General features: G+C 42.8%; 1 protein-coding gene across 5 annotated transcripts in view; it reads right to left on the reverse strand.

The window, feature by feature from the left end:
- Positions 1-13,564: 13,564 nt before the first annotated feature.
- The window catches only part of asmtl (acetylserotonin O-methyltransferase-like), an 81,757-nt gene continuing 76,508 nt past the window's right edge, over positions 13,565-18,813 (reverse strand). For all 5 annotated transcript variants that reach the window (XM_063054582.1, XM_063054586.1, XM_063054583.1 and 2 more), the window contains exon 14: positions 13,565-14,764. In XM_063054582.1, coding sequence (XP_062910652.1) covers positions 14,550-14,764 — 215 coding nt within the window. In that variant the 3' untranslated portion in view covers positions 13,565-14,549. The remainder of the gene's footprint in view (positions 14,765-18,813) is intronic.

An 18,813-nucleotide genomic window follows, 5' to 3' on the forward strand; every position in this document is an offset into this window, starting at 1 on the left:
GGTCCTGAAGAGAGAATTTAGGAAGCTAAGTAGAAAGCTGAGAAGCAGGATTTTCCAGGTAGTAATACCTGGATTCCTGTCAGTGACAGTGTGAGTAAGGGAGGGAACGTCGACTCAGACCAGTTTGGGCACGTGGCCAAGTGGTTAAGGCGTTCGTCTAGTGATGTCAAGGTCGTTAGTTCGAGCCTCAGCTGTGGCAGCGTGTTTGTGTCCTCGAGCAAGGCACTTAATCACACATTGCTCTGGTGTCTGTGCGAGGAGTGGCGCCCCACACAGACTTCCAATCTGCACCTTGTAAGGCATGAAAATGCCCGATGCAGTGTAAGAATAGAATTATTTGTGTGTCTGAGAAACTGGTGCAAGGGGCAGGGTTTCAGATTTCTAGATCACAGGTATCTCTTCTGGGGAAGGTATGACCTTTACAAAAGAGACAGATTTGCTAGAGCTGTTGGGTAGGATTTAAACTATTTTGGCAGGGGTGTGGGAACCAGAGTGACAGAGCTGAGAATAGGGTTGTTGGTTTACAAGCAGAAGCAGTGTGCAGTGAGTGTCAGGAAGGACAGGCAGATGATAGGGCAAAATTGCAGTCAGTGGGATCAGTTGTATTGTAAAATGGGGCAAAATCAAAAAGCTCAAAGTTCAAAGTACATTATACAATCTTGAGATTCATCTCCTAACAGGCAACTACAGAACAAAGAAACCTATAAAAAAGACCAACGAACACCCAAGGTGCAGAGATAAAATGGACAAATTGTGCAAACAATAAAAGTAAGCAGACAGCATTTAGAACGAAAGTGGGTCCTCAAACATGAAGCCTAGGGCAGCTGAAGCAAGCCGCATCCTCAGCTTCGGTGCAGTGCAGAGACGCGCAAACGTTGTGGGGCAGTTAGCGGAAACGACTTGACCATTGCCTCTGGTCCGACACCATGCCATTTCAATCCATCTGGCTTTTCAATCGTCCAAATGTCAGGTTGTTCCTCACTCTAAGACCCAGCCCATTATATTGATATGCTCTGGGCCTGCAGCGCCGCCCCCCACCCCCCACCACTGCCTTGTTTCAGCTCATACACAACCTTTCCAAATCTGCCTGATTGAGCAAACCTCACTTATCGGTTTGGGTGGATGGGCCTTGAATCTGCCTCTCCTCCACCCCAGCTGTGCTCCCCTCTGCTTACCTCACGTATGCCTCGACCTCATCCCCACACACTGCAACCCTTGACTCAGCCTTGCCTTCACTCACCTTTTCATTGTTTGCAGTGATCATTTACCATATGTTTTTAAGGAAAAATTGTTAGTAATAAAGTATTTAGCTGTATTCCTTGTTTTGTTATCTACCAGTAAGTAGTCGCTCGCCTTCAGCAGGGCCACAGTACTGAAGGGGTGATATTTGAATGCACACAGTATATAGAATAAGATAGAATACCTTTGAGTGCAGTTAGAGATTGGCAGGTATAACACTGTGGACATCCCTGAGCCGTGGCTGAAAGATTATAGTTGGAAGCTTAACATCTGAGGCTACAAATTGCATTGAAATGACAGGTAGGTAGGCAGAGGGGGTGGTGTGGCTCTGACAGTTAAAAAATGAAATTAAATCATTAGAAAGAGGACAGGTAGAATTGGAAGATGTAGGATCCATGTGAGTAGAGTTAAGAACAAGTAAGATAAAAAGACCCTGATGTGAGATATTAATAGGCCTCTGAATAGTAGCCAGGATGTGGGCTACAAACAACAATGGGAGATAGAAAAAGCATGTCAAAAGAGCAATGTTACAATTGTCATGGGGGATCTCAATATGCAGGTAGATTGGTAAAATCAACTTGGTGCTGGATTCCAAAAGAGGGATTTTCTAGAATGACTGTGAAATGACTTTAGAGCAACTCGTGGTTGAGCCCACTAGGGGACCAGCTATTCTGGATTAGGTATTGTGTAATGAACCAGATTTGATTATGGAGCTTAATGTAAAGGAAACCTTTGGGGTAAGTTGTCATAATATGATTGAATTCACCCCGAAATTTGAGAGGGAGAAGCTAAAGTCAGATGTGTCAGTATTGTAAAGGTTATTATAGAGGCATGATCAAGAGAAAATCTGCAAATGCTGGAAATCCAAGCAACACACATAAAATGCTGGACGAACTCAGCAGAAAAGAGTACAATCAACATTTCAGACCAAAATCCTTTGGCAGGACTGGAGAAAAACAGCTGAGGAATAGATTTAAAAGGTGGGGAGAGGGGAGAGAGAAACACAAGATGATAGGTGAAAGGTAAGGGGGGGAGGGATGAAGTAAAGAGCTGGGAAGTTGATTGGTGAAAGAGACAGAAGAGCATGGAAATAGAGGCATGAAAGAGGAGCTGGCTGAAGTTGATTGCAAAGGGACACTAGCAGGGATGATGGCAGAATGGCAATGACTGCAGTTTCTGGGAGCAATTCAGAAGGTGCAGGATAGATACATCACAAAGAAGATTTCTCCAAGCATAATAACATGACATGGCTGACAAGGGAAGTCAACGCCAAAATAAAAGAAAAAGAGAGGGCATCTAATAGAGCAAAAAGTAGCGGGAAGTTACAGGGTCGGGAAACTGAAAAGCCATTAGGCAGGAAAAGATGAAATATGAAGGTAAGCTAGCCAAAAAAGAGGGTACCAAACTTTTTTTTCAGATATATAAATTGTAAAAAGAGAGGTGAGAAGATATTGAACCACTGACAAATGACCGTTGGAGAGGTAGTAATGGGAGACAAGGAAATGGCAGATTAACTGAATAAGTATTTGGCATCGGTCTTCACTGTGGAAGACACTAGTGGTACGGTGGAAGTTTGAGTGTTAGGGGACAGAAGTGAGTGTGTTTGTGATTACTAGGGAGAAGGTGCTTGGGAAAGGTCTGAAGAAAAATAAGTCAGCTGGACCAGATGGACTACACACCACGGTTCTGAAGGAGGTAGATTAACAGACTGTAAACAGATCAGTAATGATCTTTCCAGAATCACTAGATTCTGTTGTGTTTCTGGAGGACTGGAAAATTGCAAATTTCATTCCAAGAAAGGAGGAAGGCAGAAGAAAGGAAATTATAGGCTAGTTAGCCTGTCCTCAGAGGTTGGGAAGATGTTGGAGTCAATTGTTAAGTGTGTGGTTTTGGAGTACTTAAAGTCACATGATAACAAAAAGCCAAAGTCAGCATGATTCCCTTATGGGAAAATCTTGCCTGACAAATCTGTTGGAATTCTTTGCGGAAATAACAAGCAGGATAGACAAAGGAGAATCGGTGGAGGTTGTACACTTGGATTTTCAGAAGGCCTTTGACAAGGTGCCATACATGAGGCTGCTTAGCAAGATAAGAGCCTGTAGTATTACAGGAAAGATCCTACATGGATAAAGCAGTGGCTGGTTTGCAGGAGGAAAAGAGTGGGAATGAATGGTGCCTTTTCTGATTGGCTGCCAGTGACTAGTTGTGTTCCAACAGGGGTTGGTGTTGGGACTTCTTTTTACGTTGCATGTCAATGATTTAGATGACGGAATTGATGGCTTTGTGGTCAAGTTTGTAGACAATACAAAGATAGCTGGAGGCACAGGTAGTGTTGAGGAAGCAGAGCGGCTGCTGAAGGACTTGAGATAGATTGTGAGAATGGGCAAAGTGGCAAATGGAATACAATGTCAGGAAGTGTATGGTCACACACTCTGGTAGAGGGAATAAAAGCATAGACTATTTTCTAAACGGAGAGAAAATTTAAAAGTCTGAGGTGCAGAGGGTCTTGGGAGTTCTCATGCAAGGTTCCCTAAATGTTAATTTGCAGATTAAGTCAGTGGTGACGACAGTAAATGCAATGTTTGCATTCATTTCAAGAGGACTAAAATACAAGAGCAAGGATGTAATGTTGAGGAACACACACAAAATGCTGGAGGGGCTCAGCAGGCTGAAATGACGACTGCACTCTTTTCCATGGCTACTGTCTGGCCTGCTGAGCCCCTCTAGCATTTTGTGTGTGTTGCTCGGATTTCCAGCATCTGCAGTTTTTCTCTTGTATGTAATGTTGAGGCTTTATAAAACACTGGTAAGTCCTCCCTTGGAGTATTGTGAGCAGCTTTGGGCATCTTATTTAAGAAAGGATGTGCTGAAACTGGAAAGGGTTCAAAAAAAAAGATCATGAGAATGATTCCAGAATTGAATGGCTTGTCATATGGAGAATGTTTGATGGCTCTGCTCCTTTACTCACTGGAATTTAGAAGAATGGGGGGGGGGGAGGAGGGAGATATCATTGAAACCTATTGAATACTGAAGGGCCTACGTGGAGTGAATGTGGAGAGGATGTTTCCTATGGTGGGGGACTTTACAACCCTCTACAGCTTTTTCTTCGATCCGGTGCATTGGCACCTCCAAACCAGATGGGCAGGGCCGGACTTTAGGCAGGGCTGGACTGGGCTGCAGCCCAGGGGCCAGAGCTGCAGAGGGGCCCAAAATAGGTAGCTATCATCATGGCGGACAAAAAAAATATGAGAGTGGAGCACAGAAAAGAAAAAAAGAAACAAGTAAAAGAGGACCGTGAGAAAGAAGCATTAAAAAAGACATTGAAGTTGACAGAACTTTTTAAACCTGTTCTCGATGATGCAGCAGTACCATCGCTCTTGTCACAGTCTGAGACCGGTGGACAAGTGGAGACTTGTTCAACAGATAGCGCTAGCACCAGCGTTAGCACAGGACCACCGTCCTTGCCACAGTCAGCAGCTAACGTTGAAGAGCCAGAGAGCATGACTTTGGGATTCCCGACCACAGAGGCCTCTGAACAGCCAAGTTGGGTCGCCATTAATGTTAACGTTACCGCTACTGAGAATCCTCACAGCATTGATCCTGCTCACTGGGGAAAGGAAACGTTAGACGATTCAGTCAGAGCATACTGGGCTAAGAAAGGGCCGGAGTCCTGTCAGAATACGGATGTGGATATCAGAGCTTCGGAACGAGTATACAAACAGCAGTGACCTTTTTTCTCCAAATTTCACTTCAAACGCAAGCTCGTAAATGGTGAGTACATATCAAGGCAATGGCTCTTATATTCCACTTCCACTGGCTGTGTGTTTTGTTTTGCATGCCGCATCTTCAGTGATGGTAACTGTCAGTCCATCTTCGACTCTGGCTTTAGCGACTGGAACATGCTGCTGAGCGCATAGGAGAGCATGAAAATAGGGAACACCACAGGAAAACGACACTGACCTACGTTACACTAGCACCTGACAGTGGAAGAATAGACACAGAACTGCAAAAACAGTTCGAGTCAGAGTGTGTCTACTAATAAGTGGTCTTTACTCTGCAAGCCACACAGCACAACAATAAGTTAGTATGTGCTAGATCTCATTTTTCAAAAAGATTGTTGGAGTATTGTCAAGTTTTCTAGTTTGCCATAGCACCATCTTTCTTGGCCTTTTTGTCTCTCATTTCCATTTTACTTTCTCAGAACATACGGTTGAGAAAAATACCAGATAAAAATGCTTTGGCATTGTTTGAGAAATAAGGCCTATGGTATGTGCAGCAGTAGCTAAATAAAGATTTAAGATTGGGTACATCATACTTCGTCTCCCTCATAACTTTACTAAGCCAACTAAGCCTAGGTCAATTTTTGAGTGCTTTAGATGCTGTCCTTCAAACTAAGAATCTGCATTACTTTCTGTCCTCACTCTTAAGGCCTGTAAGTTTATAGGCTAAACCAATGCCTTGGTCCACAGCTTTGATATTTAGACCAGTATGTCCTTCGCTCTTGCTCTTGCCTTTTTTCGCTTGGTACAGCAGCATTTTAGGGTGTCGGCAGGGGCCCATCAGGGCCTCCAGCCCTGCTAAATCTGGCCCTGCAGATGGTGATGCAACAAGTAAGAATGTTCTCCACAGTACATTTGTAGAAATTTGCTAGTCTTTGACATATCAAATCTGATCAAACTCCTAATGAGGTAGATGAAAGGTGTTGTGTATGTGGCCTGTTTACACAACTAAGTTATTAATACAAACGCTGAAGATGGGAACTAAGTTTCATGGTTCTTTACCGGTGGAGTCCGAACTTTGACACACACATACACATCAATATGCATCTAATAGTGCATGCAACAACATGTTACTACAACATAAAGTAGTCCCTTGTTATAATGTAGGCTATACAGTACACTCCTCCCCTTTTATTTTAACAGTGTATCAACTGATTTTTTACTGGGGCACTATGCTAAACAAATATGTTTACCCTTAACATACAAACGCCTACCATTTGTTTACAAATTATAACAAAGTAACTTAATAATATCAAATTATAACAAGCCTTCTTTTTCTTTTTTCTTTACTTTTGGCTTAAGACCCATTTAGAACTCAAGTCTCTGGGGAGGTCATCTCTGCCTCTCCGGGTAACATCTGTCCTGAAATGTTTGCTTTAGCAAATGAGTCTCCACAGGTACATCAGATGGGTCATCAGCACTGATAACAGGCTTATCTGTAGATGAGGCTGACGTGGGCACATCAAGAGTGTTTGCTTCTAAGTCAGGGGAGTCCAAGCAAGGTGTTGTTGTGTTTTTCACCTGAGTATTCAGGAATTGGTCCACATGACGTCTCCATACGTTCTCTCCCACCTCCACCGTATACATCAGTGGCCCGTCTATGGTGGAAATTATACCCGGCTGCCACTTTTCAGCCCGGTAATCACGTGCAAGAACTGACTGTCCCACACTGAAGCTCCGTGTTGACTTAGCATTCAAGTGTTTGAACTGTCTGTTGTCCACATCACGTCATACATCTGGTTTGAGAAGATCCATGCAGGACTTCAGGTTCCTGTTCAGAAACACCATCGCTGGAGTCTGACTAGTGGTTGTATGCACTGCATTACGATAGGCAAGGAGGAAGTTGTCTATCCTGTGTTACAGTGGTCGATTTTCGCTGTCCATTGCCTTGATGGCTTTCTTGAAAGTCTGCACAAATCTTTCTGCCAAGCCATTTGTGGATGGATGGTAAGGGGCAGATGTAAAGTGCTTGATTCCATTTTTCTTCACAAAACCTTGGAATTCTTCAGAGACAAATTGTCGTCCATTGTCTGTGCATATTTGTTCTGGAATGTCATTCCTGGCGAATACGGCCCTCAGAACTGTAATGGTCTTTTCTGATGTGGTTGTCTTCATTTTGATGACCTCTGGCCATTTGGAACGTGCATCAATAGCGATTAAAAAAATAGAGTCCATGAATGGTCCAGCAAAGTCGATGTGCACTCGTTGCCATGGTGATGAGGGCCACTCCCATGAGTGGAGAGGGGCTTGTGGTGGTGTGTTCTGAGTCTTTTGACATCCAGAGCAGTTCTTGGTCAAGTCCTCAATCTGTTTATCAATTCCTGGCCACCACACATAGGCACGGGCAAGAGTTTTCATTTTCATGGTACCCAGGTGCCCCTTGTGCAGTTCCTCCAGCACTCTGGTGCGTAGCTTGGGAGGAATCACAACTCGTGAACCACACATTAGAGCTCCCCGACACACTTACAACTGCTCCTTCCTCACTGAGAAGGCTGGAAACAGTGTGTTACCATGCGCTGGCTATCCCTTTACCGTGATGTCATACATTTTTGACAACATAGGGTCATTGTGTGTTTCTCTTTCAATGAGACTGCTTGTCACTGGTAATTGTTCAACTATTGTTGTGTGAAAGACCGCTGCTGAATCCATTTGTGTAGTTATCTCTGAAGTCAGCAGTGGTAAATGTGAAAACCATCTGTGTTGCCATGTTGCTTGGTCCCCTTGTGTTTAATGTCATACATCTGACCTCCTAAGAAAAGAGACCATCACTGCAGCCTTTGTGCTGTCATCACTGGAACGCCTTTTCTTGGGTTGAAGATTGACACGAGAGGCTGATGGTCAGTCAACAGGGTAAACTTTTGACCATACAGGTAGTGACTGAATTTCTTGACTCCCCGCACGAGGCTTAGGGCCTCCCTGTCAATCTGTGCGTAGTTGTGTTCAGCTGAAGTTAGTGTTTTTGAGGCAAAGGCTGTTGGTCTTTCTGAGCCATCTGGAAACGTGTGCGATAACACAGCTCCGATCCCATGGGGCGAGGCATCACAAGCCAGTCGGATTGGTAAGGAGGGGTCAAAGTGCGTGAGCACCCCTTCTGAAGTTATGAGTCTTTTAGTTTCTTGAAACGCTTTCTCACAGCTCTCAGTCCACTTCCATTGTGTCCCTGTCTGTAACAGTGCATTTAGTGGGTGTAGGACTGTGGATAGGTTAGGCTAGAACTTGCGGTAATAGTTCACTAGTCCAAGATACGCTCTCAGCTGAGACACATTTTCAGGTGGTGATGCCTTAAGCACCGCTTCTATCTTGTCTTGAGACATGTGTAAGCCATCCTTGTTGATCACATGCCCACAGTATGAGATTTCCTTTTTGAAAAACTCACATTTCTGTCGATTAACTCTGAGCCCATATTCTCATAATCTGGTGAGCACTTGTTCAAGGTTAGAAAGATGTTCGTCGTCATCTTTGCTGGTGACAATGATGTCATCCAGGTAACACTGAGTCTCTGGAATCCACTGCAGGACCTAGTCCATTGCCCTTTGCCAGATTGCAGGAGCTGATGCTATCCCAAACACCAACCTGTTGTACTGGTAAAGTGCTTTGTGTGTATTTATTGTCAGGTATTTCTTGGATGAATCATCGATTTCCATTTGGAGATAAGCCTGGGCCAAACTGATTTTTGTGAAGTGTTCCCTTCCTGACAGGGAAGCAAAGATGTCCTCAATACGAGGTAGAGGATATTGTACTGTGAGGAGAAGTGGGTTAACAGTCACTTTAAAGTCTCCACATATGCGCACCTTGCTTGGTTTTCCTGGTTTTGTGCTGGAGGTTTTCTTCATTACTGGAACAAGAGGCATGGCCCATTCACTCCAATCCACCTTTGACAGGACCCCAGTCTGCTCCAGATTTTTCAGCTCTGCCTCTGCTGTAGGACGGATTGAATATGGCACTGGTCTGGCTTTGTGAAATTTTGGACATGCATTTTCCTCAATCTCAATCTTTACCTTCATGCCCTGAAGTGTTCCTATTCCTTTCATGAACACTTCCTCAGAGTCAGCAAGTATTTGTGACAGTCTCTCAGATGTAGCCTTGCTGCCCTCCTTTGCGGACACAACTAGTGCCTTGATGGTGTGCCAATCCAACTGGATTTTCCCGAGCCATTCACATCCCAGCAACGGTGGTCATCCATTTTTCAATACATGGAGGTTCAGCTTCTGCTCTGTCTCTGTAGGTCACTGTCACTTTAATTTTACCTTTGAGACACACTCTCTGTCCTGTGTAAGTCTTTAGCAGTACTTTAGTTCGTTTCAGAGGTACGTGAGAAAACAGTCGTTTGTAGTCATGTACAGAGATCAGTGTTAAAGCTGAGCCTGTGTCCAATTCATTTTCAGTCTCACGCCTGCCACTTGTGGAGTGATCCATATTGCTCTTCGATCATCTGTCTCTTTCATGCTGTGGAGCTGCAGACAAGACAATTCACTTTTGTCTGAGTCATTTTCATTGGAGCTGTTTTCTTTCATTTTGTGTACGTTGTTGTATTTTCCTTTCTGCGGTTTCATGTTTCTCTGTATTTTGTTCTTTTTCTGCTGTTGCATACTCTGCCAGTGTGGCCCTGTTTGCTACAATTTCTGCATTCTTTGTCTTTAAACCAACAGTCATCAGGGTCATGTGACATGTTCCTACAATGGTAACATTTCTTTCCTTCATTTCTGTTCGGTGACATTTTATTTGTAGCATATTCCAGAGATTTTTGTTGTATCTTTGAAGCACCCCGTGCTGTTGTTTCCAATGATATTGCAATGTTCAGCGCCTTTTCTAAGGTATTTTTCACACAGGAGGTTCTTCTGTGTGGTTTCACAGTGCATGCCACACACTAACCTGTTGCTCAATGCGTCTAATAGACCAGCTCCAAATTGACAATGTTCTGATAATTTACGCAACTCAGCACAATATTCAGAAATGCTTTCATTTTTGGTCTGATTAAGTTTGTGAAATTTAAATCTTTCAGCAATGACCAGTGGTTGGGGTTTAAATGCTGTTGGAGAGTGTCTCCTCATGAACGTTTTGTCAGCTGGCTTTTCAGGGGTTAACAAGCTCTGCAGCAGCCCATATGTTTTTGCTCCCAAAACATTGAGTAAGACGCTGGCTTTCTTTTCATCATTAACACCATTAGCATCACAATATAACTTCACTCTTTCAATGTAAGTTACCCAATTTTCAATGCTACTATCAAATACCGTAATGGTTCCAATCATCACCATCTTTGTTGTGTTAATTTAGTCCCCTTTCTCCTTGTTTTCCTTTTAGCTAGCTCCTTGCAGTCACTGCATGTTCCACTTGACTCACACGTGCTAGCATGACGAGTGCACTCCGTCTAGATGCGTGTGTCGCTCCTTTCAATCTCCCTTCTCTCTCTTCTCCTCCGAGTGTCGTTTCAACTAAAACACGACGTTCCGATGAGATGTAGGTTCATAATTCTCGACGCCAATTTGTTGTGTATGTAGTCTGTTTACACAACTCATCATCATCATCAGGTGCTATGCCCAGTTTGAGCTTTGACTGCCATGGCCCACACACTCCTGTTTCGGGTCAAGTGGATCAATTCATTGGTATTCATTTCCAGTTCTCTGGCTGCTGTCTCCATCATCATTTGTCTTTGCCTTCCTCTTGCTATCTTCCCTTCAATCTTTCCCATAATTACCGTGCATTCTAACTCCTCTTTCCTAATCACATGTCCAATGAAGTCACGTTGCCTTTTCATGATCTCATACATTATTTCTCTTTTTGTGCTTGCTCTGTACATGATATCCTCATTAGATATTCGTTTCATCCATGATATTCTTTGCATCCTCCTCAAAAACATCTCTGCTGCTTCAATTCGTTTCCTTATGTTACTAGATATTGTCCAACATTCTGAGCCATATAACATAACAGGATAAACGTAACACTTCAGTACTCTGAGGCGGGTTGTCATGCCTAGTTTAGAACATAGAACATAGAATAGTATAGCCCAGTACAGGCCCTTCGGCCCACAATGTTGTGCCAACTCTCAAACCCTGCCTCCCATATAAGCCCCCACCATAGATTCCTCCATATACCTGTCTAGTAGTCTCTTAAACTTCACTAGTGTATCTGCCTCCACCACTGACTCAGGCAGTGCATTCCACGCACCAACAACTCTCTGAGTAAAAAACCTTCCTCTAATATCCCCCTTGAACTTCCCACCCCTTACCTTAAAGCCATGTCCTCTTGTATTGAGCAGTGGTGCCCTGGGGAAGAGGCACTGGCTATCCACTCTATCTATTCCTCTTATTATCTTGTACACCTCTATCATGTCTCCTCTCATCCTCCTTCTCCCCAAAGAGTAAAGCCCTAGCTCTAGTTTAGTGTTGGTCAGTATACTCTTCATTCTCGTAAAGGTGTTTTTTGCCATCCCTATTCTTCTTTTGATATCCATGTCGCACCTGTCATCTGATGTCACCCAGCTTCCTAAGTAGCAAGAGTTCTATACTTGTTTTGTGTCTTCCCCGTTTATTCTCAGCCTGCAGGTAGGATTCTCCTTTTTTCTGGCTATCACCATACATTTTGTCTTTTTGCAATTGATACATAGACCCATTTTTGCACTTTCTTCAACAACTATATCAATTAAGTTTTGTAGTTCTTCCTCCGTACTTGCAATTAACACAGTGTCATCTGCATATCTAAAATTATTGATATTTTCACAGCCAACTTTGATTCCCAAGATGTCTCTTATTTTTTGTAATATTGTTTTACTGCACACATTAAATAAATCAGAGGAGAAGACACACCCTTGGCCATCGCCTCTCTGGATTTTCATAAACTGACTCACTTCTCCATCTATTCTTACAGCGGCAGTTTCTTCCCAGTACAGATTTCTGATTAGGTGGAGGTCTTTCAAACCTAGATCTAGTTTCCTGTAATATTTCCAATAACTTATTGTGCTTCACTTTATCAAATGCTTTTGTGTAGTCGATAAAGCAAACACATCTTTTTGCACTTGAATAGCTCGATCTAATAGTATCGTTAACATCAATATCGCGTTTCTTGTTCCTTTGTCTTTCACAAAACCACATTGTTCTTTACTTATCTCAGCTTGTATCTTACTTTTAGCTCTTGTCATCAAAATTCTTAGAAGTATCTTAGTGATATGATTCATTAAACTGATGCTTCTATGCAATTCACATTCCAGGTTTCTTAGGAAGAGTGATAAATACTGATTTTTTCTTCTCTTCTGGTATTATTCCAGTCTCATAAATGTCATTGATCAAATCAGTAAGTTTTTCAATTACATAATCTTCAAGGGCGATAATTTGTTCTATTACTAATTCATCAGGACCTGCTGCCTTTCCTTTCTTCATCTTATTTATTGCATTATGAACTTCAGATTTTAAAATACTTGGACCTTCAATGTTCTTAATTTCTGCTTTTTCACCTCAATCGTCTTCAAACAATTCCTGAATATACTCAGTCTATCTGTTCATAATCTCATCTTTTTCCATAATAATGGTACCGTCCTTTGCTTTCAAACATCACCTGAAGAACAGAGGAGCTTTTTACCAGTGATATTCTTGATTTGTTGATGTAACCTTTTTGGATCAGTAATCGGGATTCTTTCTAATTGCTCACATTCCTGGTTTAACCATTCTTCTTTGGCTTTTTGACATAAACTTTTAACTTTTTTATCTAAGGACTTATAGTCTATAGGATTTGCTTTCTTCCGTCTCCATTCTTCGATTAGATTTTTGATTTCATCTGTCATCCATTTATTCTTCGTGCTTTTTTCTTTTTTAGGAATCACTGACTTTGCTGATTCTACCAAGGCATCCTTTAGAGAGTTAAACTTCATTTCAACATGATTGCTATCATCTTCAACAGATTCTATTTCTAGACTTTGAAATCTATTCCTTACTTCAACTGTAAATTTTTGTCTTTGAGTTTTCTTTAATTAATTGCAAGTAGTCAAGGGATTGTTCAGGTTTTTACTTCTTTAGTTTTTTAAGTTTTACTTTTACATGATGTATTACTGGGTTATGGTCACTACTACAGTCAGCACCTGGACATGTTTTGCATTGAGTCACTGAGTTTCTAAATCTTTGGTTTATAGTAATAAAGTCAATTTGATTTCTCATGTTATCACCTGGACTTTTCCAGATCCATAAGCGTCTTGGATGGTTTTTAAAGTAGGCATTCATAATGACCTGATTATTCATCTTGCACCATTCTACCCATTTCTCACCTCTTTCATTTCTTTCCCCGAGTCCAAATTTTCCTATGGTATCAAATGGTTGTCCTCTGAACCTAACAAGGAGCACTCTTTCTGATATTGCCCAATGTCCTAAAACACTTTTTGCCATGTTTTCATCCATAAGAATTCCTACTCCATTAGTATGGGATGCTCCACAAGAATAAATTAGTGTTTTATTTCTATTCTGACATGTTCCAGCACCTGTCCAACAAATTCCGCTAATTCCCATGATGTTTACACAACTAAGTTATTAATACAAACGCTGGAGACGGGAACTAAGTTTCATGGTTCTTTACTGGTAGTGTTCAAATTTTGACACACACATACAGATTAAAACGTGCCTAACAGCACATGCAACTACGTGTTACTACAACATAAAGTAGTCCCTTATTATAATGTAGGCTATACGGTACAAAAGGGAAAAACAGAACCACAGGATATAGTGCTGTATTTTCACAGAAGGTCAGTGCAGGCAGACAAAGTACAAGGACCACAACAAGGATGACTGGGATATAAAGAATTCATCTTTTAGTTTATGAGAGGATTGTTAAAGAATCTGATAACGATGGGATAGAAGTTCCTCTTGTGCCTGGTGATACATGCTCTCCCACTTTTGTATCTTCTGCCCTACAGGACAGGAGAGAAGAAGGAATGACCAGAATGGAAGGGTCCTTGATTATTCTGGTGGCTCTCCTAATGTAATTAAACTCTGAATGAAGAACTGAGTTCAGGGGTCAGAGCAGTGTTTCATACAGCTTCCCATCACTGGCACAACTTTCAATACAGATTTCATGCGTAAAGTTTTAGGTATACGATTCCATGCTGCAATGGCACCTGGTGTGTGGCTGCTTCATTGTTCCAAAGACAGGGCTATGCCCTGATCTCTTGTGCTGTTTCTATGGGCATTTTTACCAAAGGCACTCCGTGTTTCCTCCCACATCTCAAAGATGACCTGCGAATTTAGCGGGCAACTGTAAATTACTGCTGGTGTAGTTGGGTTGTAGGAGAATTGGAGGGAGTTGATGGTAAATAATTGGAAGAATGGGATTGATATGATTGTATGATCTCCATCTGTGTTACATATGGAAATATGAGAACAAAAATTAAAGTTTAAACAATTATTTAATAAGGAATTAATATTACAAAATGTGCAATTTTGAAAACACATTAACTAAGTTGATTGAATTTTATAGCCCTTCCCCATTGGGTACCAGAGGCGAACATAATTAAAGGCCAACCTTGAAAAGCTTCTGCAATACGTAGATAGAAATCTAATGCTTTTTGCAAAAAATGGCATCCAGAAGGGTTCCTGTGTGTTTGATCTGAATGTTTGCGAAGCCATGTTTGTGCAAGAGTTTCCTGTACTCTGACCCACTCCTCTCCTTCCCGTCGCTCTGCATCATCATACTGAGGGCCTGCAAGAGAGCGCTGCACGGTTTGGTCCTCCGATCGTACAGCACAAGCTCCATAAGGAGAAGGCTGCATCCTGGAAATCCAGAGAAGATTGTGTTAGTAATCAATCAATAAAATCTAACTACGGCCTAGAAAAAAACAGTATAATACAATTAGCTAGGTAAAGGAAAAAAAGAAAAATTGCATTTTCTCTGGTACAGGAGTATGAGAAGGATCTCAGATAAAAAGGGTGTTAACATTGGCAAAAAAGTAGGTACGTCTGTGCTTGGAAAAGGAATGGTAGGTTTTAATTGAACAGTTTTTTAATTAAACGACATGGAAAGAGAAACACCAACTCAACTCATCACTCCCAATCTAGTCCCATTTGTCTGTACTTCGCCCGCATCACTCAAAACTCATCCTAATCAAGAATATGTCCGAATGTCTAGAAATGTAATTGTACCTGCCACTACCATTTGCTCTGGCTGCTTATTCCAGTGGTCTCCAACCACCAGGCCGCAAAGCGTGTGCTACCGGGCTGCGAGGAAACGATATGATTTGGCGACGTGACCGTGTTGCTGACTTGCCGGTTAGCGCCTCCTTGTCCAGGCTCTTGGCGGCAGAAATATTGCCAAATGTAACTGACCAAAAAATATTTTTCTTAAAGGAAAATATTTTAGAAACAGGATGGTATGTAATTTTCGTGCAGATAATTTTAGCATGTAAAAAAGACAGGAAAAAGCAAAAAAAACACAAATGAATTTTCCGACGCCAACCGCATTGAGAAAAAGCCAGATTTCTGGGATTTGACGCCAGAAAACCCAATTTGGTAACCCTGTAATGATTCAGCTGCACCTTTCCTCATTCCCTGTCACGCCCACTGTTAAACTTGAACACACGCAAGGTCATTACACACATATCATCCATGTCAGCACAGGAAGAAGATAAACTCCTTCAGCTTGCAAATGACGGCGGGCTGAAAAGTATCTTTGACATAACATCTCTGCCGGCACTCTGGATCAAACTTGGCCCGAAATGTCGACTGTACCTCTTCCAATAGATGCTGCCTGGCCTGCTGCGTTCACCAGCAACTTTTATGTGTATTGCTTGAAATTCCAGCATCTGCAGATTTCCTTGTGTTTGCATCCCTGATAATGCTGTTCACCCTGCCCAGGCAGTGTTTATAGTAGATGTTCTCAATGGGGGGCAATTGGGTGCCGATAATCCGCTGGGCAGTTTTCACCACACGCTGGAGTGCTTTGCAGCCCAATACGGGACAATTGCCATACCACACTGAGATGCAGTTGGTGAGTATGCTCTCAATGGTACAGCGGTAAAAGTCCGTCAGTATCCTGGGACAGAAGTGAGCTTTCTTCATGCTCCGCAGGAGATAAAGGCACTGTTGCGCCTTTTTGATCAGGATGGAGGAGTTCAAGAACCAGGTGAGATCCTCGGAAATGTGGATACCAAGGAATTTGAAGCTTGATATACTTTCCGCTACAGTTCCGTTGATGTAGATGTGGACCGTGAGTGTGACTCCTGGCATGCCTGAAGTCCACAATGATCTCCTTGGTCTTCTGGATGTTAAGGGCCAGACTGGTGTCGGCACACCACGCAGCCAGGTGCTGGACCTCGTCCCTTTAGGCCGTCTCGTCATCTCCTCTGATCAGACCAACCACTGTGGTGTCATCTGCGAACTTGATTATGGAGTTAGAACCATGTACAGGAACGCAGTCATAGGTGAAAAGGGAGTACAGAAGAGAGCTCAGCACACAGCCTTGAGGCACGCCGGTGTTCAGGGTGAGAGTGGAGGAGGCGAGGCTGTCTAACTTAACTGATTGGGGTCTGTTAGTCAGAAAATCCAAGGTCCAATTGCAGAGGGATACGCTGATACCAGTGATCAGCTTGGAGGGGATCACAATATTGAATGCCAAACTGAAGTCAATGAACAGCATTCTGACGTAAGAGTTGGGGCTGTCCAGGTGGGTCAGGGCAGAGTGAAGTGCCGTGGAGATGGCATCCTCTATTGACCAGTTAGTGAAATAGGCAAATTGATGGGGGTCCAGGGTAGAGGGCAGACAAGATTTCAGATGTGATAGAACCAGTCTCTCAAAGCACTTTGCAATGATGGAGGTGAGTGCAACTGGACGGAAGTCATTCAGGCCCGTGGCAGTGGAATGTTTCGGCACTGGCACGATATCTCTGTGAAGCGGAACAGTCTGGACATAACAAACCCTCTTCCAGTATTGCTGTCTCCCATCACCCCTCGATGGGACTGTCTTGTTGCTGGAAACAAGCCCAGGGCTCCCACTGATTCAGACATATTGGTGTGTTGCAATGATTTTATATGTTCATACGTGGAAAACATGCGCTGTGTGTTTAATATCCTAATGTTACTTAAAATGTTATGATGCTATTGACTTATAAGTGACATAATTGACATCATTATATTCATGCCAGGAAAATATGCACTGTGTGTTTAATATCCCAATGTTACTTAAAATGTTATGATGCTATTGACTTATAAGTGACTTATAATTGACATCATCATATTAATGCCAGGAAAATATGCGCCGTGTTTAATATTAAATTTATTAGATAAACCCTTTTAGAAACAAAATTGAGTTTATTAGTCACTTATAAGTGACTTATAGTTGACTTATCACCTATATTCCAGACGTGATTAACACCCCCCCTGCCCCCCGATGACCGGTCCACAAGAATATTGTCAATATTAAACTGGTCCGCGGTGCAAAAAAGGTTGGGGACCCCTGGCTTATTCCAATGTACCCACTACCCCCTGTGGCCCTCTTCAAATGCTTCCCTTCTCACTTTAAATCTATGCCCTGTAATTTTAGCCTACTCTGCCCTGAGAAAAGGTCTTTGACCATTAACCCTATCAGTGCCTCTCATGATTTTATAAACCTCTTTCCTTTAGCCTCATTCGCTCCAGGGAAAACAGTCCGAGTCTGACCTCATAAATCTAGTCCTCTAGTTCCACAATATCCTTGTGAAATATTTCGGCACACTCTGCAATTCAATCATATCTTTCCTACAGTATAGTGACAAAAACTGAACATAATACTCTAAGTTTGGTCTAACCAACATCTTGTACAGATGTAATCTGATATCCCTACACTGTTGTACTTAGTGCCCTGACTGACAAAGGCAAGCATTCTTCACCACCCTGTCTATGTGTGTCGCCACTTTCAGAGGAATGTGTGCTTGAACCCCAATGTTTTCTGTTCTGTAACACTCCCAAGGCCCTGTCATTCACTGTGTGTGGCATTGTCTTAGTTTAACTTCTGAAAAGGCCTCACTTCGCCCGTGTCCAAGTTAACTTCCATCTAGAACAAGAGAAAATCTGCAGATGCTGGAAACCTAAGCAACACACACAAAATGCTGAAAGAACTCAGCAGGCCAGGCAGCACCTATGGAAAAGAGTACAGTCGACATTTCAGGCTGAAACCTTTCGGCATGACTGGAGAAAAAAAACAGGAGTAGATTTAAAAGGTGGGGATTGCTCCCTATGCGACTCCCTTGTCCATTTGTCCCTCCCCACTCATCTCCCTCTCCCAGTTTCACCTATCACCTCGTTTCTCCCTCCCCTCCCCCCCACCTTTCAACTTTACTCATCTTTTTTTCTCTAGTCCTGCTAATGACCCCAACAGACTCACGGGTGAAATGTTACCTCACCTGTAAGGACTTTATGGAGCCTTGAATGATACTGAGGGAGGTGGTGTAGGGGCAGGTGTGGCACTTGTTCCACTTGCAGGAGGGGATCAGTGGGGAGGGACAAATTGACAAGGGAGTCGTGTAGGGAGCGATCACTATGGAAAGCAGAAAGTGGGGGGGATGTGCTGGATGGTGGGATCCCGTTGGAGATGGTGAAAGCTTAGGAGAATTATGTGCTGGACACGTAGGCTGGTGGGGTGGTAGGTGAGGACAAGAGGAACCCTATCCCTGGTAGGGTGGCGGGAGGATGGGATAAGAGCAGACATGTGTGAAATGTGTGTGTTGTGTGTGTTAAATTCCATCTAGCATTCTTTTGGCAACTTTCCCAAACGACCTAGATCCTGCTGTAACCTTACAATATATACCGAATGGTCTACCTTCCACAATCTGCAATAACAAAAGAGAGCT

The sequence above is a fragment of the Mobula hypostoma genome, chromosome 7, assembly GCF_963921235.1.
Source record: "Mobula hypostoma chromosome 7, sMobHyp1.1, whole genome shotgun sequence".
Lineage (NCBI taxonomy): Eukaryota > Metazoa > Chordata > Chondrichthyes > Myliobatiformes > Myliobatidae > Mobula > Mobula hypostoma.